The sequence below is a fragment of the Idiotropiscis lumnitzeri genome, chromosome 12 (assembly GCF_059441095.1).
Source record: "Idiotropiscis lumnitzeri isolate Australia: NSW breed Sydney's pygmy pipehorse chromosome 12, RoL_Ilum_1.0, whole genome shotgun sequence".
NCBI classification, from domain to species: Eukaryota; Metazoa; Chordata; class Actinopteri; order Syngnathiformes; family Syngnathidae; genus Idiotropiscis; species Idiotropiscis lumnitzeri.
In genome coordinates this window covers 21099590-21122366 of record NC_142402.1, presented here as the reverse complement: position 1 = coordinate 21122366, position 22777 = coordinate 21099590, and the positions used below count along the sequence as shown (strand labels likewise).

The window sequence follows — 22777 nt, the reverse complement described above, 5'->3', positions numbered from 1 at the left end:
GTTGTTTACGTTTGCGATACCTTGGTGCGTGACTGGACTTGATCTTTGCAGATGAGACATTTCTTGACACGCGGTGAGCAGAGGGAGCATGTGGCGATGTGTCCGCAAGGGCCGAAGAGAGTGTCTCTCTTCATGTCCGAGCACACCATGCACTCCTCCAAAGACTCCATGTTGCTGTTCAGAGACGGGCTGCGCGTGCCCACCTGGCCGCTGTGAAATCACACAATCAGACGGGGGGTGGGCAAAGATCAAGAAATGCAAAAATACAATGCAAACATTCCACTATCAAAGTGTCTTTCGCTGTTCCATTGGACGCATTTTGGCTTTCTGTGGATAAATGTCCCTGGCAGCTCCCTTGCTCATTTTCATTTCATGAGAACTCACCAAAACAAACTGGTTTTTAAATGACAATTCGGCCTTTTTTCCAAACAATGTTTTGTGACCATCAATCAAATGCAGATGTAAACACGTTTTGATTTTACCTGCTCTTCTCTTTATGACATTTGGCCAGCGCCTTGCAGAGGCTGGGGTCAGGACACAGGTCCAGAGGCGACTGGCCCTTCTTGTTACGAATGGTCAGATCGGCTCCGTTGGCAGCCAGGAAGCAGGCGATGGACGCCGCGCTCTTCTTCTCCGCCCCCTGGGTGCCTAAGCCCATGATTAACTGCAGACACAGACAAACAAACAAACGCGCCGTGAGCCATTGTAGACAGAACCAGATGATCCGTGTCGGAGTGCTATCAGATCACCAGCAATTATCCAATCAGAGTTTTGTCATGTTTTAAGAAGCCTCTCTGGCAGCGCGGCCATATCCAAAATCTCATTACGGCAACATCCCCTGCTCAGTCAGAGTGTGACAGTCGTCAGCATGCGGCCAATGTAGCTAATTCAATTCTCATCTCAAGGAAGAGAGCGCCGCTTCTCCATCCGGCTCCCGTCGTCTTTGACCAACGGTGCTGGGACGGAGCATGAGGCGTGACAGGTGAGGACAATAAAGAAGTAAAGCGGGAAACACACGACAAACATTTTTAACCATTTTTTTTTGTTTTTTTAAATTGGAGAGAGCTTTTTGTCAGAATCAGAATCCGAAATCCCTTTATTGTCATTGTACAGTGTGCAACGACATTAGAGAGCTCCCCTCTCCAGTGCAATACAACAATAATTTAATCAAGTATATAAATTAATAAAAGCCAGTGATTTTTTTCAGATTTTTCAGAATAAAAAACTATGAAAACCTGAAGCAAATTCTGATTAGATTATATTCATTAATAATTTCATTTTAGGGTAGAAATGTTGTTTCCAGTGAGGGTTGGACTCGCCAAGGCTGCCCTTTGTCACAGACTTTTATGGACAGAATTTCTAGGGGCAGCCGAGGCACTGAGGGGGTCCGGTTAGGTTTGTTGGCCTCCGTATTGCAATTGTGCTTTTTGATGATGATGCGGTACTGATGGCTGTTTCTTCAAGCCGTGATCGCCAACTCTCACTGGAGCGCTTCGCAGCCGAGTGTGAAGCGGTTGGGATGAAAATGATGGATGGCTTATGCAGTATTTAATTACATTTTGGGAAGAAAAAAAAAGGTGCCTTTTGTACGGAACTACTGAAAGAAAGATCACATTGTTGACAATTTATTAAGGTGCACCTGTCATGAAAAAAATGTGCCTGCCTACCGTGTTCTTGGAAGGCTCCCAAGGCTCCACTTTGCTGACGTCTTGCATATCTTGGAGTTGCCGCAACTGGGACAGCGTGTGGTGCCGCAGTGCCTCATGGAGCGGCGTGTCCCCGTCCTTGTCCTGCACGTCCAGCTTGGCCTCGGCTCGCACCAGCAGCTGTCGCGCAAACGGCGCGAGGAACAAAAGAAACTCTTTTCAGTGGCCTTCTTTTTCTTTTTTTTTTAACGGTACATCAGAAATGCCATAAATCCCGTTTACACGTCGCTCCTGGCACCGTTACGTTTCACTACGGCGAGGACTGTACTTCAAAATGTCCTTTATTTTTTTTATTGAGTCCACAAGATGGCAGTGTTGTAAACTCAATGGAAAAAGACATCTTTGTCCTGACACAGCATTACTTTGGCGTGACTTACTGTGTTTGCGATCAGAACACATTCTGAGGAAGAACAAGTGCGCAATCTTCCTTACTCTGACAATCTGGGTGTGCTGACGCTCCACGGCCAGGTGTAAGGCTGTCTGCTGGTTGACGTTCTGGATGTCCAAGCTGGCATTGCCCTGAGAACCGGACAAGGAAAGACATAAAATGAAGCAAATGGCTGAATACGTTTACAACGACATACAACAGAGCGATATGGCAGCAAGCCATAAATTAAACACCAATGTTATATCATTTCAAGTGACCGGGCCAAAATCGAAAGCAAGCAGCAAGCTTCTTCACGCAAGTCATTAGCCAATATGCTTCGGCGACATCCTAATTAAAAATTAAATGATTTCACGGCTATTTAATTGCATATTGCGATTTACTGTAATTGCGATGCTCACGTACATAAAAAACCCATACTCATCATACTCCCATTCGCATCGGCTGCAAAGACAATTTAGAGTTCAATTAATGAAGCGAACAGACAGGTTTTTGACCTTTCATATGATTTTGTTTATTTAATACACGTGCTACCACATTCAATATATAATACATCTTATATCGTAATTTCACTCAAGACTAAATTGTCCATTAATTGAATGTCTATTATCAAATTAATAGATACCTATTTTAAAAATTAAACAATCCTTTTTTTAACCAGCCTCTCTGGAGAAAAATAAGACATTAGCAAATCTGCTTTTATTTGGGAAGACAATGACCCAATAAGTAAGAATCGGTTTCAAAAAGGTTGGAGAGTATAACATAAAATCTTCTTGTGTATATTGCTTAGTTGCAGTTATCTTTTAATCACTAAACAAAACCAAATTAATATCGCTAATTGGTTCCTAATCAATAATTGAGGGAAAATGCATTTTTAACAAAAATTTTTGTATCCAATTAATCGATGGAAAAATGACAAATATTCAACAGTGAGAGCTCAATATGTCATTGGCGAGAGAACAGTCTAGTGTCTCCCCCCCCCCCGCCACACATCTCGCCCCCAAGTCAGACAGGATATGTCCCCGCTCAACAACAGCAACAACCCAAACATGTTTTCAGAGAAGTCAGGGAAGCCAGTTTCAGGATCTATCGTTATCATTACACTTGCTGACGTCAAGTTCTTAATTTGATTATTGAGGGATATTGTCCCCAAAATGTTTCGAGGTTGCGCTATAATATGCAAATATAACTTTCTAAATGATAAAAAACGGTCAAAACACTCATGCTCCATGTACCATAGCAGAACCTTCTGTTTCTTTAACCTTGTCTGCCAGGAGAAGGGCAAGCGGGCGAGGTGTTTATAAAAAAAAAATTAAAAAAAAGGATCACACAACAACACAACGTGTGATTATTACTCCCCAAATTGCAAACTCCTCAGCTGAGAAGATGTGCAGGGAAGCTAATGATTGTGATCAGTTTGCTAATTAATTCTGGACGAAATCAGACTGGCTGGGTGGGCGGGTGATTGTGGGAATCTGCAGTGAGCTCCGCATGAGCGCTAAACACAAGGCTGAAGCATCGCTGCCAAACACCCGTTGCGGAGAATTATGGGGAGGGGGTGAGGTTCTCCCAACACATGTGGGGGGGGGGGACATTGCAGCTGGAGTTCTGCCTTATCCTAAATAACCCAGTTGCTGCTTAGTCAGGTGGCTTTTGCCGCAAACTCCTGTAAGTCTCGGGGGAATTAATAGAAGGGGGGGTAGGAGAGCGTGAAGCTATGATTGCATGAGGAGGAGGGTACAGGGCCTTAAAGAACACCCCTGGAGGGCCCGCAAACCGTATGGATTCAATAAAAAAAAAAAATGCTGCAGCTTGGAGTGGCCCAGTACAGCATGGCTGGCTGCAGGGAGCGCAATTGTCGCATCTGTCGCAAGGCATTTAAATGAGCAAGGAGCTCCAGCGCTCGCTTGCCGGCTCGCTCGCTTATCGTTCCTTACCTGATGAACTAACAGCTCCGCCACCTCCACGTGGTTGTTGAGGGCCGCGAGGTGCAGCGCCGTGTAGCCGTCGTCCTTCTTCTCGTCCACGATCCATGGCCTTGGCAGTTTGGATAGCAACACGCGCATCGCACTGCAGAGACGAGAAAAAGAAAAAATGAATAAATAAATAAAGAGTGGTGAGGGGTCGCGGTAGAGGAAGGAGCTCCAATCAATCGGAAATGTCAAAAATAATCCAGTTGCGTCTAAATATTACACGGCGGTGCTTGGCGGTAAACAAACAAAGTTTGTGAGGTTTGAGCATCAGATACGGAAGCATGATCCATTTAGACCGCGTCCCATTTTCATACATGGCCAAAAGCGCATTTAATCAACTTAAAGGACGAGCGGCTCTCCCAAAAGCGCCGTTACGTACAACTCGCGCGGGCGATTAATCACGGCCGTCTGACGACAACTGTCACATTTCCATAATAAAAAACGCTTTTCCGGGCGACGTATTTCATTAAAATGCGTCGCAAAAGGACAGATTTCGCGCGCAAAAACATCAATCTTGTTTTCACCGCCATCAACCGGATGCCGCATGCGTACGTTTTCAAATGTTTCCGCCGATCTGTGTTCCCGGCTTCGTATGATCAACGCATATTTACGAGCTGCTTATGTTCCCCTCAGTTGGAAACGACAGCTCGCAATGTCATGAAAGCGCGCCGCTGATGTTTTACACTGAAATCAACGTCCATCATTGTGAAATGGAAGACAAAAATTGACTTTTTCTGACCCCTTCAAGGTTGTCGGCGGGCGGTTTATTGTTTCTGCCGATTTATTATTAAAACAAATTATGGCGATCAGATTGAGTCGAAAAATTAACGCATGGGAAAGATGTGATCTGTGGCAAAAGTGTGTGTTTGGAAAGACAGTCCCGGTTGCCATGGAAATAGCTGTACTTGTTCAAGATAACAACATAGGACTTACTTTCATTTATTTAAAAACGGAGATTTAGACAGGAGCCCCCTTTCACTCCAGGGCAAAAAGGGGAAAGCCATTTGTCGCTTTGTGACCCACCAAAGTGCCTCTTGTAGGGAGGCATAAAAAAAAAAAAAGCAAGAAAAGAAATGAAATGAAAAAACAAAACATTGTTGACATGCCGTTGTTTGACTTAAGTGCCCTGATGCGCTTTCCAACGGAGCCGGTTGTTTCTGCTCGACTGAAGGTCACTTGGAGGGCGCGAGCGCGCTGCAAAATGGAGTAAAAGCACGGAAGAGTCCGAGGACGCTTCAATGTCGCATTGTGTTCGAAATAAAAACATGAGAATGACAACAATTGCATTGCAGCTTGAAGTCATTATCTCAGTACCACCAGACGTTTTTTTTTTTTGCGTTAAGAGTCTGAAAACAAATGAACACTAAATTAAAAGGAACTCCTCCTTCACGCAGAGGGGAGGATGTGATTGTGCAATTTGAAGGGGTTGCGTAGTTTCCGGAAATTGGAAATAAAAAATATAAGTCAAAGAGCGGTCTGATCTCACTGATCCCATTTGAGGTTCGGGACACGCTGTACCTTCAAATAAGCATTAACGCCGCTAAGGCGGGAGGAACACTTGCGACCTTGATTAGTACGCAAGAATCACGCAGGACATTTCTTTGAAGTGCGACAAAAGGAGCCATTTTTTCTTTATTTTTTTTTACTCTTGTGTATGGCCAAGCAGCCCGTACGTACGTGGCGGATTTATGATCGGGGGTCCGTACGGAGGGGACGCAAGGGCGACGAGGGGGTGGCACACTCAGGATAATCAATGAAAATCAAAAAAAAGAAAGCAATTCAAAGATGACATGTTTGCCGAGCTAATCATGATGGTGGGCTTTTGCCTCATCAGCACGGCCGCTTGAGGGGCCGGCACGAGGTATCTCCGTGCGGACATGCAGCTGCTGTACTGCTGCAGTGATGAACAGTGCAGCATAGCTCTCTCTCTCTCTCTCTCGCTCGCTCGCTCGCTCCAATTGCACCTGCATTGCTTGCAGCCATCTTCAACTACTTAATGCAGAGGCGCGCCGCTTAAACGCGATAGCAACCGCGCCCCTCCACCCTCATCACACATTCACGACACATCGCCTTTGTTACGGAGAACTATTTGCTCGCCTACTGTAGATTTAACCTCTCATGGGGGGATGTGAGGAGGAGGGACACTTTCGACTAATTCAATCCGCCGCACTCGCACCGGGAAGGAGCTTCTTACTCCGGGACTTAGACAAGCAAATTATGCAAGAAAAGACCTTGTCACGTGAAGAGTCTGGCCCGAAGCGATCGCATGAAAGCCGTTGCGAGCGCGTGTACATTAAACTTCTTTAGTCAGCTTAGACTGAAAAGACATTATTACACTGTAAATCCAGAACGCTGAAGTACAACGGTGAAGGTGACGTTCCGTTTTGGGCCAAATTTACCGATGCCATTAGCGGTGCCTGAGTGGGACTTAATGAGCGTAAGATAGTGGACTTTTAACTTGAAACAATTTCATTGTGAACGGCGTGACGTCTTCGGTCCAACACAACGAGCGACGCAGGTGAACGCAGCTGGAGTGGACCGTCGATATCGCCGTCGACTCTTCTGCACACGCCAAGCGATTGAGGACTATACATTTACCGCTACAGAGAAAAATAGATCAACCTCCATGCCGACTAATAATCGGTCACGAAAAAAGCACATCAGTCCATCCCTACATATCATAGCTGACTTTGACCAAAAAGCGAGTTCCACCCTGTACTGGTTGCCAGTCACGCGCACAAGTTCAAAGCAGAGTTATCCAAAATATCCTCATATGATGAAGAATTAAGATTACGGGGCCATTAAGCGGTTGGCGGGTTAATGGATTAATTACATGGTTATTAAGCCACGAGTAGTCCACCACAAAAGCAGAAGGCCACGTTTGTTCGGACAAAAAGGCGAAATGGAAGACGCTGCCGAAGTGGGTCAGCCTGCGAGAGATGGCCGCAAGTCCCTCAGGAGCGCCGTTGTCTCGGCTCTGCAATTTGTCATTGACCGGGACGCCGCTGTTTGTCACCGCATGCCAGACAAGTGAAGCGGCTTTGAGCACCGAGGGCCCGTCCGCCGCCCTGACAGCCCATCTGCGTGCTGGTAGGGCAAACCGGTATTAGAAGGGGAAGTGAAGAGTGACAAGTCCACATCCACGCCGGAGATGAAAACATATGGCTACTCTGATGTACGAGACGTGTTTGGCATACTTTCAGTCATTAACTTCGCCTTCACGCTAGAAAATGACTCGCGGAGCACCTGCCGCACCTGCTTCGGCAAAGCGAAACGGGTGATCAAGTGTATAATGACATTTAAAAAAACGCAATCTTGCGATGATGAAGGGGATCAGGCCAATCAAAACCTTAATCGAACGGAAATCAATGTTGCCGCTAAGTTAATAGTTGACCTTGTAAGGAGTAAATAAAACAATATCCAAGACGGATCGTTCACTGAGCTGTGAAGTGGACTTTGGGAGATGATGTCAAAAATATTTACGTTAGCGACGCTTAATTGGGTCGGCCTCAGCATGCCAAGTCCCACCATCAATACATTTCTTCAAGAGTTGCTTTCGATTGATATTTTTCTTTAACGAGGTGTCCAAGATTATGTTTACGCAACAACAACAATTTACTTTGGAACTTCCACGGTCTTATTATTAATAATATTCAATATTTAACTAGATATTAGTGATAGACCAATTATTGGCATATTTAGCATTTTGTCAATGACTGCATCGGCTTTTTTTTTTAACTTTCAAGGCCGATAAATTAAAAGCTGCTTGATTTTGGCTTGCTGCAGCACACTTCTCTCTCACTCTCTCTGCTGTGCTGGTGGCCTTGCCTGCAGAAGCAGAATCTGCCCTGAAAAAACGCCTATGGGTCTACCGCGCTTCATCAGGGCCCTCCAACATCACCATTGTCAGCGCCGCGCTGGACGGAGTAAATCAAGGCGGGTTCGCATTTGAGTCACCAACGCAGCGCAGGAGCCGGAGACAAGAACTTGACGGGCGCCGCTCTGTGAACGACTTTTCATTACCATGCGGCGACGAGCATCATTTCCCCCCCTCCAATGTGACCTTCCCCTGCCGCCTATACCTGAGGCTCCTGCGTTGGCGTTGCTTTCATTCGGGATTATTTGCATAAAGCGAACAAGTGGGGGGGTGCCATTCCTGTGACGTCTTGCTTATCAGTCTATTGTCCGTACCTTGAAGGTTGTTTGCAGGCGGCCGAATAAAATGGCCTGACATCGCTTGGTACACGTAGGCGGGGGTACGGAAAGGCTAAGCTTTAATTAGCCTTAAATCACCTGGTGCTATGGGACGTCCTGATTCATTTATGAAGGCGGAGGTGGCCCAATGGCGTGTTAATATCCCATTGGTTCAGGATGGCCCAATTACTTTCTCATGCTTTTGTCTTCGCGCACTTTACACTCCACAGCTTCAATTTCCTTTGCGCACCGGCAACAATACTCTACGTGTGTCATTTGTTCACAAATATGTGCGTGATACGGGTACAATTCAGAGTTACATGACAACTTTAGCCGGGGAGACTTGTTATGGAAATTGTAAATGCAATGTTATTCAGTTGTACGTTTTCATTGCATTAACAGCAGATGCATTCGAACACTGGAAAGAAAAAATAGAAGAAATCCTTTCTTCCCTTTCTTCTTGTCCTACTCTTTTTTCTTTTGAGTTATCAAGCAGTATCGATGCCCCATGGCACTATGCTGCCCCCCACAGGTCAGTCTTGTGACTACCTCTGGTTTGGGGGAGGAGACCAACAATTGTCGATGAAGTCATCTTTTTGTGGGTGGCCACACGAGGAAAAGCATTAAGTGCATTCCTGGAGAGTTCTGTGTGCGGTCGAACATAAAAAGAAAATTAATATGTTCATTGCATGATGATGACATTTTTTGCATGCTCCATATATTGAGCCGCGAATGAATTTTGCATAGCGGTGCTGTATTGGGTCGCCGTCAAGGTCCTTCCATCGACAGCCCCTCACGCAGTCACCGCACGGGACTGCCAGTTATGCCCCTCAGACAAATTAGACTCCCTTCTGAAACGATGCTTTGTCGCATGTTGCGAGCAGAAAGCCAGCCCAAAATTGCTGAAGTGGGAGGCGGCGAATTGAAAGTAGATATCCAAAATGACACGACAAGTTGCTCTATTTAAGTTAATGGGAAAAATAAGGCCGGCTCTGTTTATGCAGACGAGGATGCTGTGGCAGAAGCAGTTCTGTAATTAAAATCTATTGTTCGCAGTGGGAAATAATACAGATCAAAGGGTCTTGTATCCAAAAAAAAAAAAAAAAAGAAAAACACTGAGGCGGCAGGCCTCATGCACAAAATGTCAAGCAGCTAATGCATTGTGTAGATAAGCCGCCAAAGAAATTTAAACGCATCTCGCAAATGCGCATGACCTACAGAGAGCACGATGAAAGTTTTTCCTCAACCAAATTCGACATTAATACCTGTCTGACTGGGACAAATCATGCAAATATTCTCAGCCTGTCTGACCTGTCAGACAACATTTAGATGGGCGCCGCTCTGACTTTGGCGTCCATATGCGTTACTGAGGTAACGCGGCCTGCATTATTCATCTTCTTAACATTTGTTTGTTTGGGAGAGGAACGTCAGACTATATGCATCCTTCTGTGTACGTTAGGATGACTAAAACACCACCTGGCTGACAAATGTTGAAAATATCAGAACATGGGATGCTCAACATTGGCCAAGTCCATAAAAATTTAAATTGCGCTCTTTACACCACACTAGAATACATGTGTTGTAACAGCCTGAAGGGATGATAAATTCTAACGGGAAGAGAAATTTATTTAAAAAAAAAAAAAATGTGTTCCTGCAATTTAATCATAAAAATATACATGTGCATTAAAATGCAAACTTCACTCATAAGTTAAACATAAAAATGTAGCACGGCCAAAAGCTGAGTTGGATTTATTTTCAGGTTTGAAAAAAAATAAAAATAGATATGCAAATTCGGTGGAGTGAGGGAATATAGTTTCATTATTTTGAACTGCATATTCTGGGTTAGGCGCCAGTATTTAATGCTGGTCCGTAGATATTGTACACTCCAGCAAAAGCGCTATTGAAGTAGATTATTTAATATTTGCTGACTCGAAATGGACGCTAAACTATAATGCGGCAGCCTGAAAGATGACGATAACAACATTTTTAAAATTGAAACTTTCCACGTATTTTAATAGCACTGCAGACAATTTTTGTTCTGTCAAAAATCTGCAATAAAATGCAGAGTATTGAAGGAATGCACACAAAAATGAACGATTTATAATTGCTTGTTATGTTAACCACATAACAGACATTCTGCTCTGATTTTTATGGATGTTTATTACCTTCGGATGGACCGCTGAGCACATGCTTAAAAGGCAAAGCATATGTGCCGATAAATCCAATGACTTATTCCGGCGCATAAAATGAATATATGAAGTGCATTTTGTTTTTTAACTAGGCTAAGAAGTATTAAAGATGTCTGACAGCGTTGCCGTCGGGAATATATCACTTTGCTCTATAGTATTTATTATCTGCATAGGCGGCGGCCCTTTAAATGGCACAAATAAATTCAAAAGCACAATGGCAGCATCCTCCTATACGTGTTGCAGTCGTTTTCTCGATAGCTACATACACTACGTCCTTGAGTAACGTACGACACGGACTCCATCTGCGACAGCGACGTAGCTGCCAGTGACCTAACGCTTCAGCACGCCGCACGACAGACAGCGCAATAGTACCGCTGAGCTCAGGGCCACCGTCGGCCCGGTCTTGGCCGGATGTGTGGGTGTTCCAATGGGTCACACGGGGAATGCAAGCTTGCGTAGACCCGTCCTGTGGCCCAATCTATCCGGTGGAGACCATCGGTACTTTGAGAAATAAGTTGCAATTAAGTCAAAATGAATGCATGCGGGGAGGAACCAGACCGAATGAGTCCCTGCACCGAACTTTTATTTTTATTTTTTTCATTAGATGCATTTACCTGCATGAGGCTAGAAAAGCGTGTCTGAAACGTAACGATTTCATTCTGGTGTTTTAACTACATACATTTTTTTCCAGATACTTCAAAAATCAAATCTATATCTACATCATCATAAGAAGCCATGCATGATTACCACAAAGTTATGTATTTGTTTTTTGTTTTTTTACAATGCAGAAGTGGTTTTCGTTCAAACACTGTAATAAAGACTTTACTACTGCATTAGTGTAGGTTATTAAACTATCCCGCAGTTGCCCGTTGGATGTTTAAAGATGGAAGTCAACTCATCACTAAATATGCGTTTTTTTGCCACCCTGTCGTCCATTTGGTCAATTTATAGGGGACTTTTGAACCATCTGTCAACTACCGCGGCCGAAATTTAATCTCAACGACAAGTGCAGCCAGAAAAGCGACAAAGTCTCTGTAAGTCTGTGCAGGTATGAACGAGCTTAAAAAAAAATGTGCGTTTTAAATTAAGCATTGCGGTGACCTCGCATCACGAGGTTTGACTTGTCCGGTTGCAACGAGTCTGTCGTAAAAAATTTATGGCAGTGTCAGTATGGGTACAAGACTGGCGGCCAGAAATGAGAACGGTGGCGCGGACTGGAGCTCCAACTTTGGCGGCAAAATGTTATGGAAAACGACTGTCGGCTGATGAGAACTTGATTCGTCCTAGCAAGCACCGAGCATCTGCATATTTTATTTTATTTGAAAAATTATTCATTGATTGTTCATTTTGATCAAAGTGGATCTGAGAAATTGACTTGAACGGCCATTCCTCTTCATTAATTATAATGCTGGCAAGTGATGTTTTTTTGTAGATAAGTTTTCCAATGCGACAAACTCTCCTGAATCAGAAAGCAAAAAAAACAAAAAAAACATCTCTCACACATTAATTGAAGAAAACATAAAACGAGCAACTGCATTTGAATGACAGCTTTGCAAACATCAGCAGCCCGCCACTACACACGGTCGGCATCCGTGCCGTCGGACAGCCGCTCAACGGCAACGTGGCGGCCGTAAAGCACGATAAAAAGATCAGACGCAGGAGCGGAAGCAGAGCAGCTTCTCCTGCAGTGTGGCCGCGGGGGAACAATGGAATGCTGGATGTGAGAGAGAGCGTGAGCGTGAGAGAGGGAGACTGGCTTTCCCAGGTAAAGGGTGGCCCATTCATAAATCACTTTTATTCCTCCCCGGCGCTCAGCAGCCTTGCCTCTTCAAATGATGCACGGTGGAAAGGGATGAGGAGGGACGGGCGACAGAATTGGGGAGGGGCGGTCGTGGGTGAGCGCGGAAGAAGAGGAAGGCCGACGGAGGGAGGATGAAGACGCACACATCGAAGCACTTATGTGCGATGTTGACAGGTGGGCAGGGTAAAAGCAGCGGCAAGACTTCCGGAGAGTTGCCAAAGAATGGCATTTAAAGTTGAATGATTGGGAGGAGGGGGGGGGGGCTTGTGAATGACAAAGCAGGGATCTAAAATCTTGGGAATGACTCCAATTTAATTAACAACTGTTTTAAAGAGCGAACGTCTTTTTAAACAATGTGTTGTGTTCTCACCTAATTTAAAATACTAATTACATCCATTCACGATGCTTTGTTGCACCGACAAAATGAATCAGCTAATTAAACGTTGCTCTGTGAAAACACTCTCGCTATTTGTTTTCCCATTTCAATACGAAGGGGACGAACAACCTGCCCTGGCCCTTTCATTCTGCCAAACAAAGCCCATCCATTCGATGACCCGCGTCTTATTTCGATGGATCGATTAACTGCACAGCGCAATGTTCGCCAACGGAGCAAATTGATTATTGAGGGACAACGTAACGCGTGCAAAGGGGACGGACGTAAAAACACAAACTGATAGGAGGTGCAGTGCAAGATTTTGCGACATAAAAATGAACACTAGATGTTCTTATTTGTTATTGCGGTCATCGAATTGTCGTACATGGCGCGGCTTTTCATCCAGATGGTGAGCGTGGCATCGGTTTGATTCCTGGCCAGCGCCTTCATGTCCGGCCGTGGGTAGAATGAGTTGGAAACTTGCAAGTGTATCCAGCGTAAAAAGCGTCCTGACGCAAATCACGACCAAATCAGTTGCCTGGCATACAAGACTGACACGTGTGAGGCAGCACGGTTAGAAAGCTCATCCCGATTGTCGCAAAAAGCGAGGACAAAATAGTCAGAGACGAAGCTAGGCTAACTGTTAGCTTACCTGGTAACGAGCAAATACAAACGTTTTATTTTTTGTGGGAAATGAAACATGTTATACAAAAAACTCGACACAACCAGTCACTACTCAATTAACTTCACGAAAATGACGGACAAACACGCACGCAGCTAATCTTTCTCCAGCCACACAATTTGAACTTGAGCTCATAACGTAAGTATTGTCTAAAATTAGCCGACAAAATGGATGCAAACAGGTGCAACGTTCAGTCAAACTCGCCACTTGCACCACTGGAATGCTCCGCTACGGTCGGCTGAGTAAGGTCGTGTTTTAAGAAGACACATTAGCTGGGAATCAATTTGCCCCGTTTGAACGTTCAATTATGCAACGGCCGTGAAGATACAGTAATTGAAAAGAGCACAGATTTTTACTAATGCGAGTTACAGAAAGATGTTTGTACTAATTGCCGCATTGGTTCTTCTGAGGACGCAAAAGTAAAATTGGTACTGCGTCAAATCCTTGATTTAATCGAAAATCCATCAAAGTGAAACGGAAACCCCCTTGAATCGTTTTTATCTTTTAACACACAGTTGAATCCCCGTGCTACTTTGCTGATGAAACCCACCACCAGCTGACGTCCATGTTGTAATTGCCAAAACACACAATTGGTGATGTTTAAACGGCTTCAAGCTATAACTGTTTTGTAAAGTCGCCGTCCTTACCAACCGTACACTGCAAGACTCTTGCTAACTGGCTAAACTTAAAGAAATTTCGTGAATCAATGAAAGAGACCACATTATTTGTTTCCATGGCTGTCCTGCATTGAACCTCACTCTCAGATCCGTTCCGCCAACACGCCTTTATTCTAAATATAGGGGTGAGTGTAAGACAACCATAAGGAGTGTGTCCTGGACTATTTTAAAAGGAGAATGGTGGAGACTATGCGGGGAGGTCAAGAGGACACAGTGAGTGAGGGGGCGCTTATATCAGCGGAGGTGGTGGTGGTGGTGAAGGATGTAAAACAGGGGAGGGGGTAAAAATTCAAGAACACACAAGTGGAAGCATGAGAGACCACTTTATTTGGCGGCCGCTAAAAATAGAGCAGCAAATGGTAGCAGAGGCTAAAGCGGTCCGACGCTCCTCTCTCGCTTCCAGGCCGCTGGAATCGATAGGCAGGCCGCCGGAGCGACGCTTCCCGGAGTCTGCAGCCAACAGTTGCAGAAGAGGGGGAGGAAGGGATATGGAAAAGTGAGGGATGGGGGAAGGTGTGCAACACGGGAACTATTTTTTGCACGGCGTGACTAAATATGGTCAGGGAGGGTGTCGGGACAAGACACAGGAGCAGGCCGGCAACAAGCACTGAGGCATGCTTCCAATGCTTGGCTGCACACAATGTGCTAAACGCCCAAGCTTCTCTGCCACGTTGGCCCCTCGGCCCTTATTAGCTGCCACCGTCTTCTACGTGCCCTCTCTGGGCCACTGCTCGGACTCGATTCAACCAGAAGAGCGTTCGCAAACTTTGGCTTCGGGGCCCAAAATGGGCCTTGCCAATTGTCAAGAGTAAAACGCTGAAAGCGATTTTATCGCTCATCGAGCAGGCAGGCACACAGTTTCTTGGCAGATTTATCTTTGTTGTACTTTGTTAATTAGTTTGTCTTGTCGGGATGCAATGCAGATCGTTTCAAATTTGAATGTCGAGGTTCGAAATTAACAGTAGCCCCTGGCCAGTACAACGCTGTGTTGGGCCACGACCGAGAGTCAGACGCAGGTTTTTTTTGTTGTGGTTGCTGTTCTGGGCCAACTTATTTCTATCACAGAAAAAGAAAGTGTCAGAAACAGGAAGTGATGATGAAAAACAAAAAAGTGGGGTTTGCACCTTTAGCGCGCTCCGAGCACTGCTGGAATGTTGTTCAGAGTGCCGCACTCTGGGGATGCCGGCACTCTTGCCGCTCTGACTGGGGACCGAAAGCGGCGGACAAGCAAGATGACGGGGGATTTGACAACAAAAACGTTTGTAAATTCAGAGTAAGGGAGCTCGCGCCGCCTCTCGGAATACTCTCCCGTCCTTGATTAGAGCGATGGTGTCGGATTGAATTTCCGAATGGAGGTTCGCCTCATGTGGCGACTCACTAGCCTTAAGCGGCAGTGTGCGAACGGGATGAAGGGCCGCACAACAACTTGCAACTTGCGTGCTAACGAGAAGATTATTCATCACAGAGGAGCAAACATGATGGCACTGTGTCATGACTTTCGTAACACTTGTCAGAATACGACCACAGTTTGTTGAAGCCAAGCTAATGGTGCCTGCTATTTTTAATCATTTTGTTTTGATTTGTTTCTATTCTGGTCCATCAAAATATCTTCATGTGAACAAGGTCAGTAGTACTAAAATGTTTTTGGACTGCTGCCTTTATTAAAAAAAAAAAAATAATAAATAAATACTATTATGGTGAGAGGTGGACCACTGGTTAGCACGATGGCCTCACCGTGCAGAGGTTGTGAGTTCGATTCCGGCTCTGGCCTTCCTGAGTGGAGTTTGCATGTTCTCTGCAATTTTAATATCAGCGTTATCCATACAGGCCGACTTCATTGTTGCTCAGCACCGAATTATTATGTAGTCACCATGTCCATGTCCTTTGGTTACAGTAAACTGATTTTTATTCTTGTATAAAACTAACAACCAATAAAAATGTAACATAAAATCACGCTAAATGTTTCAATATTCTCTTTTTTTCCCCATGTTTGTAATCTAATATTTGCACAAACGAAGCGCCTCTCACGACATCCACTTTAAATAGCGCTCCAAAATTTGCTTGTCAAATATTCAGCAAACTCCCTCGCTCGAGTTGACAAAAGTGCATTTCACGAACCAGATAAAGTCGTAGTGTGCGTGGCTGTGTGTGTGCGTGCGTGTGTGTATAGAATCTAAGAGTGGCGAGGACGCCCTGTACACTTTTAAGCCCGTTCAATGGTCGAGGGCATCCTCCCCACATCTCTTTTTTAAACATGCACGTGATGGAGAGGAGAGTGCGGCAATTTTTTCCCCCCTCAAAACCAGCCCTCAGTGAGTCTCAGAAAAAGGTGTACCACTTTTTTTTTGTAAGCGTGTGTGTGTGGGAATGTCCGCCACCCAACTCCCACCCCTCCCTTCACTGTCACTGGCACTCATCTGCCTCCCACCCTCCCTCCTCATCCACCCCCCAATCATAGAAGCTGATTCAGCGAGTCAGATCACACGCACGCACGCACACACACGCACGCACGCACGCACGCACAACTGTGGCTGCAGCAGCTGGAACACTCTCGAGGTCATTACGGCTCTTTTCACTCGCGGGGCGCTGCAAGGATGCGAAAGTGATCTGACAGGTCATATTTGGGAAGGAGTTTAACCCTGACGGTTGACAAGGCGCACCGTCGACAGGAAGGTGCGTGTTGAAGTAGTGCCTCTGGTGATCGGGGAGGTGGGGGTGGTGTCGACTGTTCTGCAGCAACTTAAGCACGCGCGCTTTGCATCTTGTTTCTCCCTTTCTTAGAAGCCACAAAGAGCAGTAGCGAGGATGCAAGATGCGCTGGAACAGGGAGTTGCTCCGGTCCACATGGATTTAAGCCCTTTTCTGCACTGTCCACACTATCTCTCTCATCTTTCTCCTTCACTCCCTCCCTCCCTCCCGCTCGCTCGCCCCAGCTTTGCTCGCTCTCGCCCCCCCCCCCCCCTCGCTCTGTCTGTTTCTGGCACTGACCGGACATGCTGCTGCCGCCACTGCCGCCGCAACACGGCTCCTCTGGCTCATTAAGTATTGTTCTCGCCGGCTATGTCAACGACGGACTTGTCAACTTGCGCCGGCATCGGATTCGATTTGTTTGGGGATGCATCCACGGATACGTAAATTACCGGGACTTTGAATCTGCTTTTTTTTCCCCCTCCCTCCTAACATTTTTATTTTTTACTTTTTTTTTAATTAAAGCAAGAGGCGGGGGAGGTCACGGTAAGTTGGAGGACACGCGGCACGATGAGGCATCAGAATTATGACGAGCACGCAGGTCAGGAGTTATGAACGGGGCGGGGGTAGGGAGAGAGGATTGACGGCACACGCAGCTGTGAGAAGTGTATTAACACAGATGTGGCGGGTTGAGGACGGATGACGGGATGGATGTGTGTCAGCGGCGGAACCCGCCTCATCACTAAAGACTGCTAACCCAGTTTACTGGCCATCTAAGTGAACGCGGCTGCCGTTACGGGGGCAAAGGCAGGGCAAGGCACAGTGCTGCAGTGCACCGGCCCAAAAAAAAAAAAAAAAAAACCCACTGGCGGTGATTTCTGCACTCCTGGCAACCTCCGTCCGAGGACACGTCACACCTTCAGGACTCACGCACGTGCCTTTGAAAGCTCAGCCTCATTGCTATTCCACCTGCCAACCACGTTGCACCACTTCTCGTCGTTTATAGAGGCGGGAGCGGGGGGAACAATAGTTTCATTTTTGCCCGCTTGAGCGTTCAAGCCTGCTGGTGAGATTAGTGTCAACTTGTGGAATGTGTTGGTCTGGGGCAAATATTCATTAGAGGCCTACTGAACATTTCTCACTGTGGTGCAAATGGTTATTGATCTGCTGATCTGCGCCACCCCCTCCCGCGCAGACCAACAGCTGCTTTGCCCATAAATATACAAGCCCCTTTAACACAACCTTTAAAAAGACATCTTTTTTTTTTTAAATTGCATTGGAGCCAGGATGACACTTTGGTGCAAGGGAGTTCCACAATGCCGGGACTGGGGTGTAAAGTTTAACACCTGACACCTCTCCTGCTCTGTTGTATTGAAAACGATGTTAAGCGTAATACTAAATTCCCGGATTTCCACCATTTCCTTTCACATGGTCGTCAATTCTACTGCTCTCTTTCAATCCAAAAACTTTCACACAGAACAAATGTGTAAGGGAAATTTCTATATGGCGGCATCTCTGTGTGAAAGGGGCTAAACAGTTGGAGCAGAGGAGGGACGTACGTGCAAAGGGAGCGAGGGGGGCCACCGATCCACAAGTGCTGAGTGGGCATTAGCGCCTTCATGTGACCTATGGCCTGCCCACCCCGGGGCGCCTAAAGCCCAAATCCGTCTCACAATAGCTTCCTGTTCCACTTGGATCACCGTTGTTTTCAAACATCAGCAAACGCCGCAAGCCACTGGGGGCGTCGCTGACACAAGAGAAGCAGGGGTGCCCGTACGGAGGGGTGGGGGGCCCGTCGGGCCAGTGGGAGGGCAGAAGTGAAAATGTTAAGTATGGTCATTGAAACCCAGCACCGTGGACACAGCGGAGGCCGTCATATAAGACAAGGTGCACACGGAGGAAACTTCCAGCAGAACGGGAGGAAACCGCCTTCAACCAATTCATCAAGAGGACTTTTTCTTTTTTTTTCTTTTTTTAAATTGCCGTACAAATGGGAGGTACTCATCAGGAGGACGGCAAAAGGGTCACCGGGATGGTCGACAATCGTATGGACTGCGAGAGTTACGTTCTGGGGCGACGGAGCGGAGGGAGGGGGCATCCCGTTCAGCCTTACATGGCAACCAGAGGAAAGCCTCGAGCGTTCAAGTGAATTTACACTCAAAGTCACCTTACAGTGCAGACTACCATACTTGGGAGGGAAAGCGGCCAAGGAAATTGTTCCGCTCGTAACTTCTCCGTCTTGGCCGAAAGGTGAGAGAACGAGAGAGAGTGAGAATTCCATATCTCAACCTAGCCTCCCCGGTGCACATACTTCTTTATGTACCCATATGAACATATGACAGCTATGGAATGTAAAGAAGTATGTATTCTGGGGGAGGCGCGAGTCGTCACTCTTGGAAGAAATGCGTTCTGTTTTAATGTGCCTGTGATAATTGTGTGAGAGCAGAGAGAGCGAGTGAGAGAGTGAGAGAGAGAGAAAGAGCAAAAGAGTGGGATGTAAGGCTCATGCATTAGCTATACTGTCTCTGGGCAGTCTCACTGCAGCAGTCAGCGCTGTGGGGGAGCTCGCAGCTTCAGCAAACTGGCTGACATGGCCAATAAAAAGCTCTCATCCAAGATATGACGACAGTTCATTGGGCAATTACGGAGAATACGGTGAAAATATAATGACAATGTTTCTTGTAGCAGCCCCCCCCCCCCTTCAAAAAAAAAAAAAAAAAAGATAAAAAACATTCACTCGCCAGCATTTCACGGATTGCCCAGCACGGCCATGCGACACATGCCCAGAGTCGTCGTTGCTGCAGTTAGCCCGCTGTAGTGTAGCGGCACCTTAATAGCGTCATATTTTCGCCACAAGAGGGGGGAAACAAAAAGTGTTCAAGTGAAGCAAAATGCTGTCATTGTGCAATAATAGTTGCTGAGGAGGCAGAACGCAAAACTTGTGTCGTACAGCATCGGCGTTCTTGTGTGTTTAACCACGGCAGGCCTCCCTTTATCCGTAGGCCCCCCAAACACACGCCGACCTGGCTAACCCCCTTAACTCCCTTCCACCCTCATTGTTCACGTTTGCAACGCTTGCCAAATGCTTTCGCCAGGCCGCGTGGCAGTCAGATTAGAGCATCGGGGGGGAAAAAAAAAAAGTGACAATGCAGGATCAACTCGGGCCTGTCAGCTGTTTCCCAACAGTGGACGGACACAATGCAGCAAGCTATTCGCCAACACTCATCCAATTTCAAAACTTTGAAGGTGAAATCTAAAGTGTTGTGATGATCATTTCGAGACAAAAAAGAGCCTCATTATCATCAGAACATTTAAGAGGATAAGTGATATTTTTTTTTTATGAAAATTGTTTTCCAATAAGCAAATAGGCAAAGTCATTAACCTTCACAAGCAACGTCTTTAGAAGGTCATTTCAGAATGTCACATCAAATTTCAAAGGCAAGTGAATGCAATATAAAGAGCGAGTGCAGTTTTCCTGAAAGTAAAAACATGACCTCCAAATTGCTCAGAATATGGAATAACATTTTGTTCAATATTTGTATTCATTTAGTACGGGCACTGGCATACCTAAAAATAGCCCCATCGGATAAACGTCCACACAGTTATGCAAAGATAACTTCAATGTGAACACACGGCAATTGTGCCCGGCGAGCAAACTCATTTGTGAGTGCTGAGCTTTTGTCCGAGGCCTTCGACGCCAACGACTTGCTGTGTGTGAGTGACACACACAGCAGACGCTGACGTTATCAAATGCCCTGTACGCCTGGCGACCCTCACGTTGCTTTTTTTGCCCTGTTATGGGCCCTCCGCCGAGGTGGGCGGCCCGGCCACCCGACTCTTTGCTACTGTCGGTGTGCACGCGTACGTTGCAAATAGAACTGCATGTGCAGTCAAGCCGGCATGACGCTGACCTCCATCTTGCCTTCACGCGGCGCGGCGAGCTGCGTTGCGTTCGCCTCAGCTGTCGCGCGCCCACTTTGAGACGCTGGCTTGTGCTTTGGCAGAGGGAGCCAACGTCAAGAATTATGAACAGCCAACTGCGTTCCTGACATTTCCAGCCGACAAAATAATGTCAGGGAAATATTTATTATGTTTAACACGTAGGATGGAGACCTTAAAAATGACGCCTAAAAAGCACCTGCCAATATATGAATGCATGACTCGGCAACAACCTTTTGGAGGTTGAAGACAGTTTGTTGACAAATTAAAATAATGCCCCAAAAAATAATGTCAGGGAAATTAAAAGCATTTGGAAGATTTGGGCTCCAAAAGGACGTTTAATAGGAGGCTGAAAATGTTGAAAACTTATAAAATGTAATTAGTTTTAATTATGCATAATTTTAGGTTTTCTGCATGTATAGACCTATATAAAGATATATTTAAAAAATAAAAATAGAATACAAAAATAGCCCCGATTGAATAATGTCAAGACTAGGTGGAAAAAAAAAAAATAGTTGGAAGGAGGTACACCGAAATAGAAGCTCGACTTTTCCCCTTCAGAAAATGATAAATGGAGTTTGTGGCTTTTATTTATCTAAATTCAAATAACCCCCTCGAAAAACGGCGCCTTATTTTCACGGGTGTCCAAACATAAGGCGAAAAAAAACCAAATTGTTCTTTCATGTTGCTCGATTGTTAGTACTTGAAGCCAGAGCGGGATAATTAACTGGCAGGGGTACACAGAAAAATCAACAAAATGTTTTTTTTTTGTGGGAGGCATAACGCAAAGCTCGGAAATCTGCACTGCCGCCATTCATACCATATATTCCGCACTACATGTCAGTCTGCGTGACATAAACCACCGAACGACTTAAATGAATGCTGTGGCTTGACACCCAGAAGGTTGCTTGAGGAGTACAAGTGTAGATAAGCGTGTGTGCGTGTGTGCGTGTGTGTGTGTGTGTGTGTGTGCGTGAACGTGGACGTGTCCGTCTGAGCGGCCAGAGCGTCCGCACACTTGCAGCAGGGCCCATCTGTCACAGGTTGTAATTGCTTCGTGACTGCAGGACATTTGACTCGAGCGCTACAGATTATCATGATCCTTTTTTTTTTTTTTTCCACCCCCCAGAAAGTCGTTCCATTCTGTTTCACGACAAGTAGCGAAAGACAGAGAGACTGAACGATGAAGTTTTGTGTGTGTTAAGTGTGTTTTAGGGGGGAAAGGACTGGTTTTGAAAAGGAAATCACGACGAAGGTGTGAAGAGAGCGATTTTCCACAATGCTTTGCTAAAGCTGGTAAAATGGAACCAAATCAGCTCTTGAATGGATTTGGTCCCCTTCAACCAGCTGTAGCTATGCTTTGATGACTGCGGGGACGACTGAGGTGTCGCTCTTCAACCGACCCCTTGTGATTGCCGTGGCCAACGCCGAATGTCTCATTTTAGAAGAACAATAAAAAGGCACTGCATCAAACTTTTTTTGCCCTGGTCCCCTTTTTGGTATTCTGAGCACGCCATCATCGGTGGTCACTTTTCAAAAATAGCAAAGCCAGACGTGCAGCCCGGGCTATTTCAGGGGCGCGTCGCTGCGCGGATGGACGGCTGAGATGCCTCCTTAAATGACTGTCGCCGGACGCTAACGGCCGATTACGCTCTGGGCGAGGGGCTGGCACTTAATACGACTCGGCAGTGGTGTGACGGCAACGTAAAACAAGCTAAACGGCCCGGCAAAATGGGTCTGAATGGTAGCGATGCGAGCACCTGTGCTGAGTCACAGAACAAAGAGACACAATTGTGAATTTACGGTAAGACAATGAATACACAAAAAATATTTTGAATTCGACCAACATGTTAACGTTTGGCTCCCCTGAGAGTTCATCTCAGTCAGCATCTAAAGCACACGGATCAAAACCGAGGATTGCAATTTTATGTAGCCCGCAAAGCCATACATTTATTTTTTTACTTCTGTTCTAAACCAGCCATTAAAAAAATTAAACATAGTGGCAATTATGGAATATGTTGGGTCGAAAACACACAGAACAAAAAAGGTAAAAGACAAGAAATCCAGCTTCTTACGACTAGCCCCCCCCTTTTTTCCCCAAACAAGACATTTTCAACGGCATTTAAACTCACCCACAATAAACGCCATTGTCATTTTATAGCACAACTCA

At 45.8% G+C, this 22777-nt stretch overlaps 1 protein-coding gene across 5 annotated transcripts in view; it reads right to left on the bottom strand.

Moving 5' to 3' along the window:
* mib1 (MIB E3 ubiquitin protein ligase 1) overlaps nucleotides 1-22777 on the bottom strand; it is a 43587-nt gene that overhangs the window by 5191 nt on the left and 15619 nt on the right. For all 5 annotated transcript variants that reach the window (XR_015846138.1, XM_088310967.1, XM_088310969.1 and 2 more), the window contains exons 13-17: nucleotides 4029-4161; nucleotides 2139-2225; nucleotides 1668-1826; nucleotides 483-664; nucleotides 21-210 (exon numbers count right to left, since the gene is read on the bottom strand). Coding sequence is in view for 4 of the 5 variants with exons in the window: in XM_088310967.1 (XP_088167093.1) it covers nucleotides 21-210; nucleotides 483-664; nucleotides 1668-1826; nucleotides 2139-2225; nucleotides 4029-4161 (751 nt within the window). In the remaining variant the exon portion in view is untranslated. The remainder of the gene's footprint in view (nucleotides 1-20; nucleotides 211-482; nucleotides 665-1667; nucleotides 1827-2138; nucleotides 2226-4028; nucleotides 4162-22777) is intronic.